We start from the raw sequence: 22,676 nt of genomic DNA, 5'->3' as shown, positions 1-22,676 counted from the left end.
ACAATGACTTCAGCTAAAAATTACCTTTGTGTTTCATTAGGGCCGAGCACCAATGATGTAAGGACCCTCTTGGAATTGCTCTGTTTATTTTATTTTATTCATTTATTTTTATTGCTAAACTAAAAGTGTTAAACTTTCTTTCCCTGCGTCTTATTCTTCTGAAATCCAGAATGGCAGCACAGCTGAAAGGTTTATTTGAGCCCTCTACTGTACAGACGTGAATTTACATTTCCTTCAACCTGAGGCTTATTCATTTCACTTTTGGTGTGAAAGAGCCTTTACGTTTGCCAACAAAAAACAAGAAAACCCAGCCCATGTGAAAAAAAGTAACACAAAAGTAATGTAACACATTACTTTCCATAAAAAGTAACTAACACAATTAGTTACTTTTTTAGAGAGTAACACAATACACAGTGTGTACTGTGTATAATTATATATATATATATATATATATATATATATATATATATATACACACACACATGCATGTATTTAAGAAAAATGTTATTTACATATAAAATATTTATATTTCTATATAATATGAATTATATATGAATATATATACATTATATACAAGCAAATATTTCTTAAATATATACATCCATGTGTGTACTTATTTATACAAAGTAATTTTGCACAGTACACACACTTATATTATGTAAACACAAACTTTTATTTTGGAAGCGATTTATCGCGATTAATGGTTGCACAGCCCCATGTAGCAAGAAAAAAATGTATGATTTTAATCTTAAATGTTCTCATGAATGAAAAATGGATCTTCTGTGTATAAATACCATAAAATCCCTTTTGTAGTATTTGTTAAAATCAGCATGAAACGGAGGTTGCGATAGTCTCTTCTTCACTAGTGACGTACCCGAGTGAAACAGCCTTTCGAACAAGATATATTTTAGGGGGGTCTTGATTTTGTCCATCAGGAATTTATTAGAGGGATGTGGTTTGCTATTGGTCAATCTAATATGAGTGACAGGTTGTCCCGCCCTCACGCCAGTAAACACATCATCACAGGAGAGATGTCACTGTAGGAGGGAAGGGGTTCATTTTGATTAAAGATTACGAGGGCACGTGAATTTCAACAAAATTGTGTGCACGGATAATTAATTTATATCAAATACTGCAATAAAAATGTCAATCTCGATTTCATGGTGACTTTAACAGCGCTCACTGTACTGAATTTGAACAAAAATGTTGTTTCCCAAGACAAATTTGATTCAAATTTTAATTTATTGGGAAGCTAGTGGTACTTTTCATACTAAAAATACCACATCACGACTTAATAGAACATTTGATATTCTCTTTATATATATATATATATATATGTCCTTTTTTAATAAATTCATTCACAATTCATCAGGTGCTTTCAAATAGAAGTCTTTGTAAACTCTGTAGAAACATATATCTATCCTTCAGCCAACCCCACTGTACAGAGAGCGAGAGCTGGAGAGGACTTTCTCCACGTCTTTAGCAAATACCTACAGTTTAAGGCTTAAATATACACGTCATCTAATGTGTTCTTTCAGTGGATTTTGTGCACGTCTAGTCTTGTCAGTCAGTTGTGTTTGTTTGGATGGGATGATTCAGACATCAGCATGCGTCACTCAGTCCACCCTGCAATGCAGCACTGTGACGTAAAAAGGGCTGTTCCTCTTTCTTTCTCTCTCTCTCTCTCTCTATCAGCATGTGCTCTCCATACAGTGGCTTTAGCTCACAGTATTGCACAACACAAAGTGTCCATGTGGCCTGAAAGCGAGCAGGCACATTCAGTTCACTCCAGCTCAACAAGATGCAAAGCAACTTTATAAAAGGGGCTAGCCTGGTTATTGCTATTAGAAGTTACTAGGGATAAATATCATGGGAGAAGAAACAGACATTCAGTGTTTTCCAGTTTGAGTCTTTGTGCTTTCTTTGTTCGACTCCCTGGTGGTGCCATATAGGTCACTGTTAGCAAAGAGGTAAAAAGAGTCTCGCTTGTCGCTCAACAGTATATATCACCAGTGTCTGCTGCATGCATGCAGGAGAAAGGTATTAACTTAACATACTCGGTAAAGAACAGCCTTTCATGCAAAACACATCCAAGTCCCTATAATCCTATGGCATAATGTAATCATGTGAGCTGTTGTTGGCAGGGATGAGCTGATTGGTTAGTTTGTCATGATCATGGCATGCTGGGAAAAGTCATGGCAGTGAAGCAGTAATGGGTGCTCAGTTATTTTTATGATGTTTGGGTGATTGAACACTACCGTTTGAGGTCAGGATTTTTATTTATATATGATAGAAGGATGCTATTTTTTGTATTTGATCAAAAATACAGTAAAAACAGTACGATTGTGAAATATTATTACAATTTAAAATCACTATTTTCTATGTTAATATATTTTAGAGTTGAATTCATTCCTGTGATTGCAAAGCTGACTTTTCAGCGTAATCACTCCAGTCTTCAGAAATCATTCTAAAATGTTGATTTGATGCGCAAGAAACATTTCTTATTATTAATAATGTTGAAAACAGTTGTGATGCTTTTTCAAGATTCTTTGGTGAATAGAAAGGTTTTTTTTTTAAACAGCATTTATTATAGAAATAGAAATGATGTTACATTATAAATATCTTTACTGTCACTTTTGCTCAATTTATGCTTTATGAATAAAAGTATTAATGTAAATGTAATTTTTTTCAAAAAACACAAAATCTTACTGACCCCAAACTTTTGAACGGTGGTATAAATATGAATGCCACATAAAAAGGCTCTTAAAATGTACAGAAAATATGAAGTTTAGAGGTGAAATTCGCATAGAAGTATGTTAATGAAATGAAACGTGGGTGAGATTTTCAGCATGTTGCAGCAAATCACTAAGTTATAATTCTATAGTTTTCAGTTTTAAAAGGGTTGAAAAGCAAAAAAATAGGCATCTTGCATTATTTGGATATTGCTTATTATTTTATATATATGTATATATATAATTCTTATGTCAATGCTTCAAGTTTGTTCAAGTTATGGCTTGCGCATATTCTAACTATCTATATTTCATACGTTAAACACAATGCTAATCTAATAATAATTATACTGCTGTTTGAGAAAAGCATGCCAATATAATAAATGTTAATTTTAGACAAATAAATCTATTGTCAAATATATGTGATTGGATCATTAGCACTGGCATCTTGGACTATTTTTAAAAATATATTCAAATATGGCCTGAAATAGCTCAAAAAGAAAAAGAAAAGCCATATCACTTTGTACCCTGTGCTCTCGGCCGAACGGAAGTGCAGAAATAAAAGCAAAATGATAAGAAACCAACATTAAATATTCATTCTTTTGAAAACAGAAAATAGAAAAAAAAAAATTCTTACAGCACTTACCTAATATAGGTATTTTCCCTCTGTCAACCATTTAGCTATTCAACAGCTATTCAACAATATGAAATAAATGGGTCTGATCTATCTCAGAGTGCTTTGATATTAATAAATTCATCTTAATTGATTTCCAGGCACAGCCTGACAAATACTTCTGACTTAATATGATATAAAATCACACAATAAACACTTTGTTTCAAGATAATTCTACTGACAGATGACCACGTTACGAGACGTACTAAAGGTCCTGCCGTCTCATTGGTCAGATGGTTGGCTTCATGTATCCAGGCTTGTGCTTGCTGGCTTTGCCCGGGTCAGAGGTCAGACTGTCATAACCACAGTGACTGGAGATGACATCATCATAAACCGGCATCACAACTGTAGTATATCAATGGTTATGTAGCATTCCTTCAATTTAAAAAAAGCATGTCTTGCTGCATGTTGGAAATTTCGGGTTTGTTGAAACCAGTTTCGAGAGAGTCGTCCAGAGTCGTCCTGTTTCAATACTGAAGGAAAGGCTTTACGATGCTACATCCGGTTGTGGTGGTCTGTGTACACCGGGTTCTGCTTTCTCTCTCTCTCTCTCTCTCTCTCTCTCTCTCTCTCTCTCTCTCTCTCTCTCTCTTTCTCTCTCAAGATCCAGAGGAAGGCTGGAGAGGATTTCACATTTGTCGGAGAAGCAGGAGAGTGCGAGAGAGAGGCAAACCCATAAAATGAATGCTAGGTCTTCACCTGTGAATGTTCAGGATTGTCCTCCAAAGGTTTATCTCCATCACGAGACTTCTGTCTTTTTTTGTTGCCTGGAGAGTAGAAAGTGACATGTAAAATGCCTAGTTGTGAACTGACATGAAAATCTTAAATGAAAAGCTGGCAGTCGATGGATCATTTTATAGACTCTTTTTTTTATGCGCCTATAGACTGAGCCTGTAATACGCATGCGCATGACATCACGGTTTTCACGGAAATTCACATTTATAGCAAATACAGTACAAATGGATTTCTCATGGTTAGTTCATGTTAGTTAATACATTAACTAATGTTAACTAATGAACCTTATTGTTAAGTGTTACCATGAACGACTTGTCGGCTAGTCAAGAAATTTTGCTGAAGCACCAGCCTCCCACACAATCTTTTTTGCAGGGATCATTCTTGATAAAAAAAAAAAAAAGTTTTTTTCCAGGAGCAACAAAGGCTTCTGGCCCAGAAATATGCCCTACTTGCGCAAATAACATTGTTCTGAGTGACTTGTATTTTTTTATTAATCAGATATGTGGGCTGCAGTTTGTCTGGCTAGTTGCTAGGAAACAGATGGAGTTTGAAAATGCAGACTAATGCAGGTGTGTGTGTGTGTGTGTGTGTATGTGTGTTCAGCTGCAAACTCAGGTGTCGTGTCATTACGGAGCGGATTCCCAAATATAGAAACATTTTGCAGCAGAGTATAGGGACGGTTGTGTGTTTGATTCAGTCGAGTGATTGGCAGCTGATACACACTCAGTTTCCGGAGCAGTTTTTTCCCCAGGTTCTCATCCGAGCCGCCCGGAGAGTAAGAGCTGATGAGCTGGGATGTAGACAGGTCTGTCTCCATGGGTTTGGCCGAAGCTTCTGAAACAGACAGCAGGCCATGATCACATGACAAACTGAGCTGGCGAGTGATTGATTCAGTGACTGTTCTGTGATTCATTGATTCCTGATTCAGTAATTCCTGTTAACCTCCAGTCATAACAAGCGGAGCTGAAATGGACAGTTCTATAGCCTGATGTCAACATTCCTCTGCAGGTCATATAAACAGAGACTAGAGCGTATGCATTTCCTCTCCCTGCAGTCTGTCAAACATCCTTCTCGCTGTCAAACAGCTACTCCAATGTTTGAAAGTTTGGGTGCATTTACTCAGAGAGCAGACCACCACCCTTCTTAAAAAGACATTTCCCCCCAAAATGAATATTGTGTCATTATTTACAAACCCAGTCTCAAGTCATTTTCTAACCTGTATAAAGTTAAACGCAAGCAGGCAAAAGTGTTATGACAGTAGTCCATTCTAGCATCATTGTACAATGTACCAACTATGCATTATTAAAAACTATAGTCAAAATTCCTCTGAAATCATATAGTATTGTTTGTGAAACAGTTGTGAACCCCCCCCCCCCCCCCCCCCCCAGGAATATTCTTCGAAAATTCTAATTTTTTGTGTCTGTGGACAGCGTACAGTTAGAAATAAATAATGACATTTTGGGTGAACTATTCGTTTAGAATTTGACAATTATTTATGAAATAATGACAATGATTTATTTTCACCTGACCAGCAGTTTGTTCCAAATGCACTCATTTTTTAGTAGCTTTTATATTAATTTTTGGATTTAATGAGGTAATCACTGTATACTGGTGCATAATAATATTGTCATGGTTTTGCTTCAGAACTCATCCTTCTATTCACCCACCAGTAGTTCCTTCTTTTCTCTCCACACGATTCTCTCTAATATATGGGATGTCATCCATACGGAGGAACACAGAGTCACTGGGGCTCTTCTGTCCATCTGACTTACTTCCTACAGGGGGAGACAGAGAGACACAGTCAGCTGATCACACAGGAAATAAACAAGACATCACTAGGAAGTATGTACTATGTACTATAAGTGTATGAATAAAAAAAAAAGTATGAACAATCAAAGCTTTAAAGTCAATTTTAAGAACTGTCTTTTCACATGAAAATGAAATGGTTTTCCGGTGTTGACTGGAATAGCTTAGGTTACAATTTATGCAACATATGCAATGTTATCCAGCTAGCTAGCAAGCAATTCTGAGTTGAGTCACATTTCCTATTGAAACAGGAAGTTTCAAATTGTTTGCTGATAATGATTTATGATTACTGTTGTATAATTCGATTAGTGGCATGTGGTATGTATCATTCCGACTGAGGAGATATTTTCATTATAGAAAGCATTTATTGGACAAAAATATATATTCATCAATATTTTTGTTAAATTTTTTGATCCAGAGAAAGATTGTCCATTTTAAATGCATATAGGCCCATATCTGTATATTTTGTCTAGTTTGTTATGACAGATATTATGAATACACAACCTCGGACAACCTCAAGCCTTCAAACTTGGACGAAAAGCCAAACAATTTTGATTTCAATTAGGATTTTAAGTAAAACTCTGCAATGAATTTCGGCTGTGATGGTGGAACAACGTTGTAAAGTTTGCTATCCGTACTACATGCACAGTACATTAAATATTTACAGTGGCCTTTGATATAAAAGCAAACATTGATGTGATCTTGTTTAACAGTGTAATTTCATTACCCTGCATTTGATCCTGTGAACTCTTTAAGACAGATTTAATTTATAAGTGGAAACTGAACTTCGTCTCTGTTTTGACATTATAACTGATTTCTATCTTAAGAATCGGAGTTAAAATTTCTCACACAAAGTCTGATTAGTTTTACTGCAAAGAGGATTAGAGTTCGGCCTCGGCCATCTGTCTTGTTTTGCGCTTGGAAGCTGTAAGAAACGTCTTAATTCTATTACATGTATTATCATCAACATGTATTACCTGCATCCTCAGTTTCCACAAAAATTAAAGTGCCCCTATTATGCTTTTTCGAATATTAATATGTGTAATATAGCTGTTTGTGAGCGTCTACTTTGCCTCGACCTCGAACACTGTAGTTGTAGCTGAGACTGGAAGAATCCACTTTGCAAGCACTTCAAAAGGATGAGGACTCGTGCAGGAATTGATACGGAAAAACCAACAGCATCTTTCCTGTTCATATCACTATGTATCAAGTGCTGAGGAAGATCCAGAGCTGAAATCCAGATGTGGTAATAGGCGTTTTGTTTCCCTCATGCGTTGTAAACAGTAGACCAATCACAACAGACTGGGCTGAACATCTGGCCAATCAGAGCAGAGTAGGCTCGCGGAAAGGAGGGGTTTGAGAGACTGAGTCTTCAAACAAACCCGTTTCAGACTCTTTGAGAAATTAGGTGATGTGCAATGTATATTATGAGAAAATATAAGTGTTTTTTAACCTTTGATGCATATTGTAGGAGACCTCCAAACTGTATAAAACAACTTTCTTAGTGTTCCTCAAACAGTGGCTTTACACTGCGGTTGTTCAATCGCAGCCAACTTCATAAAAGATCAGAGCCTTTATAGATGAGCTCATATAATCCGTCTTATAAAGCTTTCGCTGACTGTTATCTAGCTCCGGACTAAAAATATATTTCAGTGTCAAATTGTTTCAATATTTATTTGCTGCCTGACAAACAACCAAACAGACGTGAGAAAGTCGGACTCTATGAACGAAAAGCGAATGCACTCACGGACTATGCGGTTTCTCTCATTGAGGGTGGTGGTGCTGTCCGGCTGTCTGTGCTGGTGGAATCGGGTCAGACAGGGCCGCGGGTCGGTCAGAGGAAGGGCGATGCTGTTGGAACGTGTCTCGGGGATTGTCATTCTCGCCCCAGGAGCTTGACTGTCTGCATCGGGTGTTTGCGGAGAGATGTCCATGCGTGTAGCTGTCAGGGCGTTCTGATAATGGTTACGAGTGATCTGGAAAAATGACAGAAAACATTGAGACAATTATATTAACCACGTTTCTATCGTAGTATTAGAATATTTACATAAGCATTATTTATTATTATTAAAGAGTATTTGTTTTTTAGAGCAAAGAGGACACTGAAATAAAAGTTTGATGCAAGTCCTTGGTTCATTCTTAACAAAGAAAGCTGGGTCTGGGTCATATTGCGCCTCAAAATAAATTATATTTTTAATAAAGAAATTTGTTTTCTTTTTCATTCAGCCTAAATTCCCATTATTGTAATTTCATCTAATACACCAATACAGTAAAAAACGTAATATTGTGAAATATTAAAATATAAAAAAAAAATATAAAAAAAAAATAAAAAAAATATTTCTATTGTAATATATTTTAAAAGGTAATTTATTGCTGTGATGGCAAAGCAGAATTTTCAGCATACTCCAGTCTTCAGTGTCACATGATCCTTCAGAAATCTTTCTAATAATATTAATATTTATATTAATAATAGTTCTTATTATTATCAATGTTAAAAAACAGTTTTAGCTGCTTAATATTTTTGTGGAAAATGTTTTATTTTTCAGTATTGTCCAATGAATAGAAAGTTCAAAAGAGCAGCATTTATTTGAAATAGGAATATTTTGGAGATGGTCCTCACTGCAGAACACGAAATCCAGGGGGAGGAGTTGGATCTTACATATACCTTAGATATACCTAAACCTACCCATCTCCGCCCCCTGATCCCTAAACCCACCCCTAATCCTACCCATCTCCGCCCCCTGATCCCTAAACCCACCCCTAATCCTACCCATCTCCACCCCCTGGTTCCTAAACCCGCCCCTAATCCTACCCATCTCCGCCCCCTGATCCCTAAACCCACCCCTAATCCTACCAATCTCCACCCCCTGGTTCCTAAACCCGCCCCTAATCCTACCCACCTCCACCCCATGATCCCTAAACCCGCCCCTAATCCTACCCATCTCCACCCCCTGGTCCCTAAACCCGCCCCTAATCCTACCCATCTCCACCCCTTAGATCTGGATCCAACTACGCCCCCTGGATCTCGTGTACTGCAATGAGGTGCTACTGATATTTTGTAACACTATAAATGTATTTAGTCACTTTGTATCAATTAAATGCGTCCTTGCTGAAGTCGGAAAAATATAAAATTGATTTATATTATTTAAATGGAAAGTACAATTGTAAGTATACATTATGATCATATTTTATGTACTGAAATTAATGCTAGTAAATATTTGTTTAAAAATTACAGTTTAATTAAAAAAAATTATTTATCATTTCATTTATGAAAATATTTTTTAGAAAGTTTAATTTAAAAATAAAATGTATAAGTGAATTATACAACAACGGACACATAACAGTAGTTAATATGACTAGCCTTTGGCTTGACTATCAAACGGCTAATAATGTGTTGCTAATGTTACACAAGCCATGTTCCCGTTCGCTACCTCAGAGTCTCAGCTGCCTCCTAAAAATCAGCATCATTAGAGATGTTCTGAACATCTTAGAAAGTCAGTGGAGAAAATCCCCATCCCGCAAGTTGACGTGATTTTATACATGTTTGTGACGGTATGAAACAGGGGCTGTTCTAAACCACATTTTTGAAACTGTCTTTGGTTCACTGCAGTTTTAAGGAAAAAATACTTTTGATTGGATGAATTTGCACATGGTTTGTCTTAAAGCATATTAAAAACACCACATAGCCACATAAACAACGATTAAACCTTGATTTTTCACCATAGGGGTTCTTTAAATTCTCTCAGCATGAAAATGTACCTTAATGATCTGTAGGTCTGTGAGCTGACGAACTGAATAGTCTGGTAAATACGGTCCTGCACTGATGCTCAGTTGACCCAGGCTGCCTCCATGGATCGTAGTGTCCGAATGATTGAGACCGCTGCTCCGCGATGGTGACCTGTGGACTGGATCACAGAGATTCAGTTGATTATTGCTTAAATTATTGCCACAGATTTAGACACTCCTTTCCTCTGCATATCGAGAGTCTATAATTACACAGTCTAGAAATTAGACAGCACAGTATACTGTATGTATTGTATATTTTTGGACACTTAGCTGTGGTGGAATCATTCAAAGGTAATAGTTTGACTTATTGATACTATTAATAGACATTATTTTAGATGCATTTTTCAAAGGTAATATTAGTTTTTAGAGGTATTTCAATAAAGATAAACACACCAAACTGTTGTTTTATAATGAATTAAACACTTTTGAGTGAAATATATGTTCATATTAATAGGCTATTTTAATTTGTTTTTGCATACAACAATTAAAACACTCTGCTTAAGACAAAATGTACTTCTAGTAAAGATACATTCTCTTGAAATAAGTCTTATATTACATATTCTAGTTTGAACACAAAAAAGTTGCTGCCTTCAATTCGGATGTCATTACACTGATTTAAAAATTGAGTTGAATCTTGTATAGCATTGAGTTAAAGCAATGTAAAAACGTTGTCATTTTGATCACATAATTTTTTACAGTGTATACAGTACTGCTTGTTTCAAGGATTTTTAGACAATTTAACTAACAATTTGGAGTGTGGATTTGGACTTGAAAATTTGGACTTGCAGTGTTGAAAAAATGGAAAAACTTTTTAGTGTTGACAGATTGTAAAAAAAAAAAAAAAAAAAAACCTTGTCCTGCACCACACACAGGATCTCTCGGGCTTCATTTTAGATGCCCATTTATATCTCATAAGCAAAGAATGAGGTCCTGGACGGAGAGTGTTGGAAAGTGTTTCTGCATCTGTGGTGTGGCTTTGTGTGTCTACATCACTGAGAGAGATGCAGAGAGACAGACTTTGACACAGACACTTAGTTTAACTTAGATTTAACGCACATTTGTTCTGAATTAACCTCTTCAACAAGCGCTAAAGGCTCCATCCTTGGAGTTATTTTTGCATTTTCGTGACGCTAAGCTTATGAGATTTTCATCCTTATATAATAACGTGCCAATTTTTGCCTGAGTGGGCAGACGAGAGTTTCTCTCCCGCTGTAATTACCCGACTCTACTCTCCAAAGATTTACATAGCCACTCTGTTTAGATTTTCTGCTTTAATTATCTCTGGAGAGCATTGCTAGAGGGGTCACGTATGCTCCGCGCGCTCAACGCCATCACAGTTTTTAATTGCTCATTAATATTTTTAATGCAGGAAAATCTTCTTCAAGATATTCTGGAAAATCAAGTTGATTTATCAAATGAGACTCTGTTCAGCTCCAGTGATGAATTCTGCTAGTTTGACAATGCTCCTATTATGCTTTTTCAGATTTTACCTTTCATCTAGTGTGTAATATAGCGTTTTGTGAATGTAAACGGGCTGCAAAGTTTAAAAGATCAAACTGCATGATAAATGTCTCAGACGACAAAGAACCGATTCTGACCTCTCTGAAATGAGTCAATCCGGCAATACTTCCTGCTCAAACCTAACACATTTGCATAATGCCATCCAAAGTTCTTCAGTGGATGTCCACGAACAATGACGCCATCATTACTGTTTGTATCACTATGTATAAAAGTGCTGAGGAAGCATCCGGAGCTGAAATTCAGAAATGGCAATGGCCGTTTCGTTTCCAACACGCGCTGTAAGCCGTAGACCAATCACAACAGACTGGGCCATCTGGCCAATCAGAGCAGAGTAGGCTTTCGGAAAGGAGGGATTTATAGAGACCAATCCTGTATCGCGCCGTTTCAGACACTGTGAGAAAACTGGTGACGCTGCATTGTATATTAGGAGAAAATTCAAGTGTTTTTTTGACCTTGGATGCATGTAAACCTGTTATAGGAGAGCTTTAAAATAGCACAATAGGAGCATTTTATATCAGTAAACAAACCTGAGGTTAGCATGGCCATGATAGCAGGTAAGCTGTAGTATGTGAACGGCCCATTTTCAAACTTTAGTCCCTCTTTACCGATCTCTACCTCGACTCGACCCTGCAGCCAGAGAGAGAGATGAATCACACATTTACACTGCTGAGACCATCTGAAATCAAGTTTGCATGAATGAAAACTGAGCAAAGTAAAACTTTTACTCCACTTACAGTGGGGTGCGAAAATGTTTTATTTTGCATACGTCTTTCAGTATAAAAAGACATTTCGGAATGTATTTAAAAGATTGTAGTGCTGCACCTGCAATATTAGGATGAAATAATCCACGGGTTTGTTGCGCAGGAAGAGGAAGTGCTTTGGTGATCGCTTGTTTTTCTCATCAAACTTGAGCTCCTGCAAAACGCTCGGGTGCTTGATCAGTCGCAGAAGGATCTTTTCTGAGAGATGCGTTGGCTTAAAAGGCTCTAATTCTACCGACAGGAAGGGAACAGAGAGAATCATTGACTGAAACACAACATTGTGAACTTTCACAATTCATTGATGATTTTCAATGCTGTGCCAAATGAGAATACTATTGTCAAATAATTGTGTGCACATACTTTTGGCTATGCATTGTATGTGCTTTAAACTTAAAACAACATTTTAAATTTCATAAAACTTGAAATCCTATTAAACTTAAATTGATTATTGGCAAAGTTGACACACACTTGACTCTCTCCCACATCTGTGAATTGAGATTACCTGTGGCTAGAAAGCGATGTGTTGCGAGCAGAAGCTGTGGTGAAACTTTGACCTTCATTTCACTCTCTGAGAGTTTAAATATGGAGAAATCTTGCTGTTTCCTCTCATGGTGAGACACTCTCCTCTTCGAACGGTTATCAGCTGCCAAGACACAACAGCAATGGATTATGCAGGCTTTACCGCAAACCAATAAGCAGTAAACGAGAGCATTGAGAATATGTTTAAGATGTATAGAAAATAAAGGGTTAAAAGAAAACTGTTCAATTGTTCTCCAGGTCATTTATACAATATTTAACTCCATATAATTGAATTAAATATAATGGAAGAACATTTTCAGGCCATTTGTGTATCAAACCTTGCCATACTTTGTTATTTTTATTTATTGATTAAATTTACTGTAAATGTTGTGCCAAAAAGATTTAGATGAACTTGATTGGAATTAACATGCTCAACAATTTTGTTAGGATTAAGGATTTTTTTTTAAAATATCTTCAAGAATAAGATATCAAATCTGGCATGGAGTATTTCAGTTTATTTTGTACTGAAGTTTTATTTGCCAACTTTTATTGCCATTTTAAATAACCGATATTAAATAATTTAAATTATTAATTATTTAATTTTAATAAAACATTTTTTAATGTAAATAAATTAATGTGGTGAGGGGGGCGTGGTTCTCGCGGCGTCTGTAGTGAGAGACGAGTCAATGAGCTGTGCGGTGAGTAAGTAGGTCAAGTGCAGATGATGAACACCTGTGTCTGATTGCAGTGATTGGCGTGGGGAGACCAATAAAAGCCACACAGTGGGAGAATGCTGGAGAGAGAGAAGGGACTGGAACTCGTGCGAGAGAGATGCACCTGAGAAGCTGAGACCTGACGGATATCGACGTGGAGAGAGTTTGTTTTGTGGACTGTGTTGTGCTGTAGCCACGCTACGGTGAATGCGCTGTGTGCGCGCCTTTTGTTTTGTATTATTATAAATACCGTAGTACCAGTAATAAATAGTAATAAAAGCCGTACGAGTTCCAGTTTCGCCGAGCCCGTCTTCTTCTTCCCACCACACTACTTTGAACCTTGTTACACTGGTGCCGAAACCCGGGAAGAAGGAGACTGCCGCCGCCATGCAGAACCCGTCAGCATCGCCATTTGCGGAGATCATCCAATCACTCGCGGCTCTTCAAAGGGAACAACATCAAGCCCTGCTGAGCGTTAAGGACGAGCATGAGCAGCGCTTCCGGATGCTGCTCCAAGGCCAGCAGGAAGACCACGAGTTGTTCCGGAGCTGTTTAGACCGGGAGATTCCAGCCACCCCCTCTCAAGAGTCGGCCTCGGCCCCGCCGCTCACCCTGGGGAAGATGGGTCCACAAGACGAACCGGAGGCGTTCCTGGACCTGTTTGAAAGATCGGCCGAGGCCCGGGGGTGGCCCAAAGGAGACTGGCCCCTGCGTCTCATCCCGCTGCTATCCGGTGAGTCGCAGATTGCAGCCCACCAACTGCCAGTCTCGAATCACCTGGTCTATCAAGATCTACGACGCGCCATTCTTCAGCGGGTCGGCCGGACCCCTGAACAGCACCGGCAACGCTTCCGGTCCTTGACCCTAGAGGAGTCCGGCCGGCCCTTCGTGATGGCACAACAGCTCCGGGACTCCTGCCGCAGATGGCTGATGGCCATGGGAAGCGACGTCGAGAAGATTATCGACCAGGTGGTACTGGAGCAGTTTATTGGAAAGCTGCCCAAGAAGACTGCACAATGGGTCCAGTGCCACCGCCCGACGTCGCTGGACCAGGCCATCCAACTGGCGGAAGATCACATGGTGGCGTGCTCTGGGGTCGAAGAGCCCCTACCGACTGTCTCTCTCTCTCCCTCTCTGTCTCCATCCTCTCTCTCTTCCCCCTCTGCCAAACCTGTTCCCCTTCCCAGGTCTCGAGGAGGTCTGGCGCCCAGACCAGCGCCAAGGTGGAGGTACGGATGGTCAGGGGATACCAGTTCCCCCGGGAGGTCCGCTCCGAGGGGGATGCCTGCTGATGATTTTTCCACCCTGGCTCCGGTGGCGCCGCTCTCCCCACATCAATCCCTTGGCCCACTTCCCGCCGCTGGGACAGCGGTAAAGCCTGGGCCGGCCTGTTGGCGCTGTGGGGACCCGGGACACTTTATTGACCGGTGTCCAGTGATGGAGGTGGGGACGCTGGTTCGGGTCCCCGACGCGCCACGGGCCGCCCCCGATCAAGCTGGCCTGTACCAGATACCTGTGAGTGTCAAGGGGGGTACTTATCAGGCTTTGGTGGATTCAGGGTGTAACCAAACCTCCATTCATCAAAGCCTGATTCAGTCTGGGGTATTGGATAAAAGCCGCATGGTTAAGGTTCGGTGTGTTCACGGGGTGGTGGTGAGTTATCCTTTAATGTCTGTGGCGATTCTATTTAGGGGACAAAAACATAGTGTAGAGGTGGCAGTTAACCCACACCTCCGGCATCCGATAATTCTGGGAACGGATTGGCCAGGCTTTGGGAAGTTATTGGGGGTTTTATGCGCGGATGCCTCTTGGGGAAAGAAGCAGAAGGGGAAGACAGCGGTGGTTCAGGTGGGAGATGCTGTACCGGGGCCTCTGGGTATTGGTGTAGGGGAAGAGAGCTCTCTAGAGAGATTTGTTCTCTCTGAGCGCGATGATTTTCCCCTAGAGCAGTCCCAGGATGAGACGCTAAAACATGCATTTGATAAGGTCCGCTCTATCGACGGTCAGGTACTCCAGCCGAATCAACCGCTCTCTTACCCCTATTTTTGCGTGATTAAAGACAGGTTGTATCGGGTGGCCCAAGACGCCCAGTCAAAAGAAGATACAACACAGTTGTTAGTTCCGAAGAGCCGCCGGGAAATGCTTTTTCAGGCGGCTCATTGTAATCCAATGTCCGGACATTTAGGGCAAACGGCGACACTAAACCGTCTCATGGCCCGATTCTTTTGGCCGGGCATTCACGAGAATGTGCGCAGGTGGTGTGCGTCTTGTCGTGAATGTCAGTTGGTTAATCCACCGGCCAACCCAAAAGCACCTTTGTGCCCCCTTCCTCTGATGCAGGTCCCCTTCGAACGAATTGGCATGGACCTCATCGGGCCATTAGAACGGTCGGCACGAGGGCATCGTTTTGCGTTAGTCTTAGTGGATTACGCAACACGATACCCGGAAGCAGTCCCGCTTCGCAATATCTCGGCTAAGAGTGTGGCGAGCGCGCTGTTTTCATTAATCTCCCGGGTGGGGATCCCTAAGGAGATCCTCACCGATCAAGGCACAGCGTTTATGTCACGAACGGTTCGCGTACTTTATGAGTTACTGAGCATTAAATCGATTCGCACCAGCGTCTATCACCCACAAACGGACGGGCTGGTGGAACGCTTTAATCGTACTTTAAAAGCCATGATTCGTAAGTTCGTTCACGAAGACGCCAAAAATTGGGATAAATGGCTAGAACCCCTGTTGTTTGCTGTACGCGAGGTCCCCCAAGCCTCCACGGGGTTTTCCCCTTCCGAGCTTCTCTTCGGTCGTCAGCCCCGCGGGGTGTTAGACGTTCTGAGGGAGACTTGGGAGGACGGACCGTCCGCTAGTAAAAATTAAATTCAGTATGTCCTGGACCTGAGAACAAAACTCCACACATTGGGGCGGCTATCCTTGGAGAATTTGTTACAGGCCCAGGACAGACAGAGACAGCAGTATAATAGGGGGGCTAGACTCCGTCAATTCTCACCGGGAGATAAGGTACTTGTATTACTCCCCACGTCCAGGTCGAAATTACTCGCAAAGTGGCAAGGGCCCTTTGAGGTCACACGGCGGGTTGGTGATCTCAACTATGAGGTAATTCGAACAGATAGGGCGGGGGACGTCAGATTTATCACCTCAACCTTCTTAAAAAATGGGTTGAGGCTGAAGCAGTGATGCTGGCGATGGTCGTGAGCGGAGAGGAGGATCTCGGGCCAGAAGCGAATATAAAACCTCAATCACTCGCTCTGGCTCCTGCTGGAGACCACCTCTCACCCTCCCAGCTCACTGACATTAAAAAGTTACAAGCAGAATTTGCAGATGTGTTCTCGCCCCTGCCTGGTCGAACGAATCTCATTCAGCACCACGTTGAGACAGATCCGGGGGTCGTTGTGCGTTGCCGCCCGTATCGTTTACCTGAACACAAAAAGAAAACGGTTCAGACCGAATTAGAGACAATGCTCGACATGGGGGTAATAGAAGAGTCCAACAGTGACTGGGCGAGCCCGATAGTTTTAGTTCCTAAACCTGACGGCTCGATTCGTTTCTGTGTGGACTATAGAAAGGTGAACGCGGTGTCTAAATTCGATGCTTATCCAATGCCGAGGATTGACGAATTGCTTGATCGGCTGGGTTCTGCTCGCTTTTACTCGACACTGGACTTAACGAAGGGGTATTGGCAGATCCCCTTATCTCCAATGTCCAAAGAAAAAACAGCTTTCACCACGCCGTTTGGATTACACCAGTTCGTCACGCTTCCTTTCGGTTTGTTCGGGGCACCTGCGACTTTTCAGCGTCTGATGGACAGAATTCTCCGACCGCATGCTGCATATGCGGCTGCCTATCTAGATGACATTATCATCTATAGCAATGATTGGCAGCGGCATATGCAGTATTTGTGTGCTGTCCTAAAAACGCTGAGAAGGGCAGGGCTCACGGCCAACCCGAAGAAGTGCGCAATTGGGCGGGTGGAGGTAAAGTATCTGGGCTTCCACTTAGGTCACGGACAGGTGCGTCCCCAAATTGATAAGATAGCAGCCGTTGCAACCTGTCCGAGTCCTAAGACCAAGAAGGGGGTTAGACAGTTCCTGGGGCTAGCGGGATATTATAGGAGGTTTGTGCCTAATTATTCGGACCTCGCTAGCCCGCTGACTGATCTAACTAAAAAGGGGGCTCCAGATACGGTCCAGTGGACAGAACAGTGCCAGCAGGCTTTTACCCAAATAAAGGCTGCTCTGTGCGGTGGACCGCTTTTACATGCTCCTGACTTTTCTCTCCCTTTCATCCTACAGACGGACGCTTCGGACAGAGGTTTGGGCGCGGTACTGTCCCAGGAGGTGGGGGGAGAGGAACGGCCGGTGCTGTACATCAGTCGGAAGCTTTCTAAGAGAGAGACGATGTACAGCACCATTGAAAAGGAGTGTTTGGCCATCCGATGGGCTGTCCTCACCCTTCGCTACTACCTCCTGGGCCGGGAGTTCACCCTGTGTTCGGACCACGCTCCCCTTCAATGGCTCCACCGCATGAAAGATACCAACGCGCGGATCACCCGTTGGTATCTCGCTTTACAACCTTTTAAGTTTCAGGTGGTCCACAGGCCAGGGGCGCAGATGGCGGTGGCCGACTTCCTCTCCGGGGGGGGGGGGGGATGGGGGGGGGGCTGCCCGGCCTGAGTCGGGCGGTGGGGGTATGTGGTGAGGGGGGCGTGGTTCTCGCGGCGTCTGTAGTGAGAGACGAGTCAATGAGCTGTGCGGTGAGTAAGTAGGTCAAGTGCAGATGATGAACACCTGTGTCTGATTGCAGTGATTGGCGTGGGGAGACCAATAAAAGCCACACAGTGGGAGAATGCTGGAGAGAGAGAAGGGACTGGAACTCGTGCGAGAGAGATGCACCTGAGAAGCTGAGACCTGACGGATATCGACGTGGAGAGAGTTTGTTTTGTGGACTGTGTTGTGCTGTAGCCACGCTACGGTGAATGCGCTGTGTGCTCGCCTTTTGTTTTGTATTATTATTCTGAGTAATAAAAGCCGTACGAGTTCCAGTTTCGCCGACCCCGTCTTCTTCTTCCCACCACACTACTTTGAACCTTGTTACAATTAAATACATATTTTTTTAAATAACTTAAACACAATAGTATTGTTTTACGTAGTAATATTCAGCATGTTAATGGTATTGTCCCAGTAGTAGGACACTTGACGTGCTTCTTTCCTGATCACGTATTTTAGAAATCATGGAAAAATACTTTTATGAAATCAACTTCAACTTTGGACACAACTTGGTTGGACAAATGGCTTTGATCAGTTTTAGAATCCAAATTATTTTATAAACTAAAACATGTGCTAAATACATGGTTACTGCAGCAGATATTAATAATATTTATAATGTTGTTATAACACAGAAGGATGCAACACAGATATTTATATTTTGTCAAATATTTATATTATATCAAACCAAATACATATATTTTGAAGGTTTGGCAGACAATCAAAGTAAGCAGGTGAGTAACTGAGAAATGGGTAGTTGTAGAAGGAATGGCAGTGGATAAGTCTTATCTGTTGCAGTGATTGGAGATACATGGCTGAAGCTGAAGGCAAACAACTGAAGACTGAATCGTACAGCTGAGTGAATCATACAGGTGAGTGATTCGTACAGGTGCATTAATCGTACAGGTGAGTGAATCGTACAGGTACGTGAATCGTGCAGGTGAGTGAACGTACAGGTGAGTGAATCGTATAACTGAGTGAATCGTACAGGTGAGTGAATTGTACAGGTGAGTGTATTGTACAGGTGCGTGAATCGTACAGGTGAGTGAATCGTACAGGTGCATAAATCGTACAGGTGAGTGAATCGTACAGCTGAGTGAATCGTACAGGTGAGTGAATCGTACATGTGCGTGAATCTTACAGGTGAGTGAATCGTACAGGTGAGTGAATCGTAAAGCTGAGTGGATCGTACAGGTGAGTGAATTGTACATGTGCGTGAATCATACAGGTGAGTGAATCGTACAGGTGAGTGAATCGTACATGAGTGAATCATACAGGTGCGTGAATCGTACAAGTGAGTGGTCAGGTAAGTGTGTACGTGGAGTGTCCTTATATCTGGTGCAGAGTTCATTAGGTGAATAGTGACTGAGCTGGTGATAATTGTGGAATGTGTGCAGGTAGTGGACTAGAAAGGATTCTGGGAGATGTAGTGCTGAAGGTGACATGGCTGGTGATTTATGATTGTGACAAATGTATAATCTGTTATGATGCACATAATTATGTGTTGGGAATGGCAGGTTCCCATTGTGACAACCTAACTCACTTTCTGGCTATTAGGATGCATTGTCACAAAAGTTCAAGATGGTATTAACAACTATAACATATTTCCTTGGCACTGGCTGTAACTGTAAAAATGTTCAAAATACTCAAAATACAAGTTTTAGACATTGCTTTGAGTAGCATAAGCTATTAAAGGAAAAAGAAAGGATATAATTTTTTTTTTTGATGAGGTTAAGTGCTCACAGAAGAGATGCGTTTTCAGCTGTCTTTTGAATGTTGTCAGGGATTCTGCATGCTGGATGAAGGTGAGGTGATCATTCCACCAGCAAGGAACTGTGAATGAAAATGTTCTGGAGAATGATTTTGTGCCTCTCTGTAATGGTACATCGAGCTATAATAGTCAAGACTTTAAGGTAAATTACCTTTCCAAACTAGCTTAAGAAATATTCACAGTAAAACATTTAACAACCAGTGCTGAGGGTAACGCATTACAAGTAACGTGAGTTACGTAATCAGATTACGTAATGTGAGTTATGTAATCAGATTACTTTTTTTCAAGTAACTAGTAAAGTAACACATTACTTTTAAATTTACAACAAAATATGTTAGTTACTTTTACAAATACGTAACACACGTTACTTTGTTTTCCTATTTATTGACCGACAGCTCTTCTATCAACATGTGAGAAATCACAAGTAGGCCTAAGTGCAGAGACGTTGTGGGCGTTGGATCATCGATGGATCATTTCACTTATGGTGTGAAGGGGACTTTACATTAGCCAAAAATAGCCCAGCCCAAGTGAAATAAAAGTAATGCTGTCAGGGTTTGGGTAGGTGAAAGGAGATAGGACTCAAGTGCAGGAAAATGGGTATTTATTAAGTAAAAAATTAAATCAAAAACAAACAAAACTAAACAAACAAGACAGGCAGCATGACTTTCCAACTGGACTTGGCAGGAACAAGAAACATGAGAGCCAGCACAGGACTGAAAACACAAGGAGAATACATAGGGAAGCAAACAAAAGAGGGTAACAAGGGAGGACAGGTGGGGCAAATAAATAAATCAGGTAACAAGATGGGAGGGGCTAGCCAATGAGAGGAGAGCACTAGGCCAGTAAAACAAAAATCACAAGCCATGTGCTAACTCAAAACGAGACATGAACTCGCAGCCACTGAGAACATGTCCCGGAATGCACACGAGAGAAGGTAAGATCCAAGTGCAGTTTTATTATAGGGTAATCCGTATTCTTAGTCAGCCAGGCAAGGGTCCAAATCCATACAAACAGTCCAATAAACAAGAAACCAAACAAACTGGAACAGGGAAGTGCAACACGACAGAAAACAAGGAATCCACAATAAACACAGAAACAGACAGGTTATTTATACACACAGAACTAACAGGATGATGGGATACAGCTGAGTGCAATGATCAGATGATGAGTGCAGACATAGGATTATGGGAATTGCAGTTCGTGATGAGTGGGTGACGATTTGGGGAAGAGACCTCTAGTGGACACCCAGAGAAACACACACCAGACACTGAGACCCCCCCCCCCCCCCCAGGGGGAGGGATGGGGGGCCAGGTCCATGGAGGGGAACAAGAGCAAGGGGTGACGGCTTAGCCGGCGGCCAGGGCAAAACAGACGACCCATCGGGCGGCCAAGGCGCAGCGGACAGTTCATCAGGTGGCCCGGACGAAACAGATGACCCATCGGGCGGCCAGGGCGAAGCAGATGACCCATCGGGCGGCCAGGACGAAGCAGACGAGCCATCGGGCGACCAGGGCGGTGAAGACCCTTCGAGCTGCCAGGGCGGTGAAGACCTTTCGGGCGGCCAGGGCGGTGAAGACCTTTCGGGCGGCCAGGGCGATGAAGATCCTTCGGGGCAGTGGAACAGGAACAGACCCTGGCTAGGAACAGGCACAGACACCGGTTCAGGCTCAAGAACAGACACCGGCTTAGGCTCAGGAACAGACACCGGCACAGGCTCAGGAACAGACACCGGCTCAGGCTCAGGAACAGACACCGGCTCAGGCTCAGGCTCAGGCTCAGGAACAGACACCGGCTCAGGCTCCGGAACAGACACCAACTCGTCTGCGGCCATCTTGTCCGGAGACACTGGCTCAGCAGGCGTGATGTGAAGGGTCTCTGGATTGACAAACGTGACGTGAGCGGTTTCTGGATCAGTAGACGTGAGGTGAACAGTCTCTGCATTGGCAGAAACCTTGTGCTTCCTCCATGTATCCATGACAGCCAATGCGTAAAAAGTGAAAACAGCCCTCTTGGCCATGGCGGGACTGAAGGTGGAAATGGTTGGCTTAGGAGAGGATGGAGCTGAGGTAGCCAACAGGGAGGCATGTGCGGCCCAGACACACATCACAGCGGCCACGTCACCAGCGGTGAGGGCTCTGGGCTGGACGGGACCAGCGGTGAAGGCTCTGGGCTGGACGGGACCAGCGGTGAAGGCTCTGGGCTGGACAGGACCAGTGGTGAAGGCTCTGGGCTGGACGGGACCAGCGGTGAAGGCTCTGGGCTGGACGGGACCAGCCCAGGGTCGAGGAGGGACCGAAACGGAGAGTGGTATCGGCGCTCACCTCTAGCACCTCCTCTCCTGCGCCCTCCACGGGTCCCAGAAAACCTAGCCAGACAGGTTCCCTCAAACGACGGTCCGTGTCCGATGGAAGGGGGCTCGGGAGAATTAACCGCCACAGTCTCCTCAGTCAGACGGGCCCACAACTCAAAACACTGAAAAATTTTCATACCGGGCCCCGCCTCTCTGGCTCGAGAACTCCCACTCAGTGGTACTCCTCTCCTTCCATTAATGGGGGAAGGATACGGAACCCCGTACTGCTGGATCTTGACATGGTGGATTCCTTCTGTCATGGAATGCACACGAGAGAAGGTAAGATCCAAATGCAGTTTTATTATAGGGTAATCCGTATTTGTAGTCAGCCAGGCAAGGGTCAAAATCCATACAAACAAGATACCAAACAAAGTGGAACAGGGAAGTGCAACACGACAGAAAACAAGGAATCCACAATGAACACAGAAACAGACAGGGTATTTATACACACAGAACTAACTGGATGATGGGAAACAGCTGAGTGCAATGATCAGATGATGAGTGCAGACAAAGGATTATGAGAATTGCAGTTCA

At 42.3% G+C, this 22,676-nt stretch overlaps 1 protein-coding gene across 1 annotated transcript in view; it reads right to left on the bottom strand.

The window, feature by feature from the left end:
* Positions 1-3,941: 3,941 nt before the first annotated feature.
* cnnm1 (cyclin and CBS domain divalent metal cation transport mediator 1) overlaps positions 3,942-22,676 on the bottom strand; it is a 35,197-nt gene continuing 16,462 nt past the window's right edge. The window contains exons 3-10 of the mRNA XM_077236400.1: positions 12,514-12,654; positions 12,073-12,242; positions 11,778-11,877; positions 9,703-9,848; positions 7,691-7,919; positions 5,805-5,912; positions 4,861-4,968; positions 3,942-4,169 (exon numbers count right to left, since the gene is read on the bottom strand). Of these exons, the coding sequence (XP_077092515.1) occupies positions 4,090-4,169; positions 4,861-4,968; positions 5,805-5,912; positions 7,691-7,919; positions 9,703-9,848; positions 11,778-11,877; positions 12,073-12,242; positions 12,514-12,654 (1,082 nt within the window). The 3' untranslated portion in view covers positions 3,942-4,089. The remainder of the gene's footprint in view (positions 4,170-4,860; positions 4,969-5,804; positions 5,913-7,690; positions 7,920-9,702; positions 9,849-11,777; positions 11,878-12,072; positions 12,243-12,513; positions 12,655-22,676) is intronic.

The sequence above is a fragment of the Siphateles boraxobius genome, unplaced genomic scaffold (genome assembly GCF_051911475.1).
Source record: "Siphateles boraxobius isolate OS27281-9 unplaced genomic scaffold, OSU_SipBor_1 20, whole genome shotgun sequence".
Taxonomy (NCBI): domain Eukaryota; kingdom Metazoa; phylum Chordata; class Actinopteri; order Cypriniformes; family Leuciscidae; genus Siphateles; species Siphateles boraxobius.
This window is presented reverse-complemented; position numbering and strand designations above follow the sequence as displayed.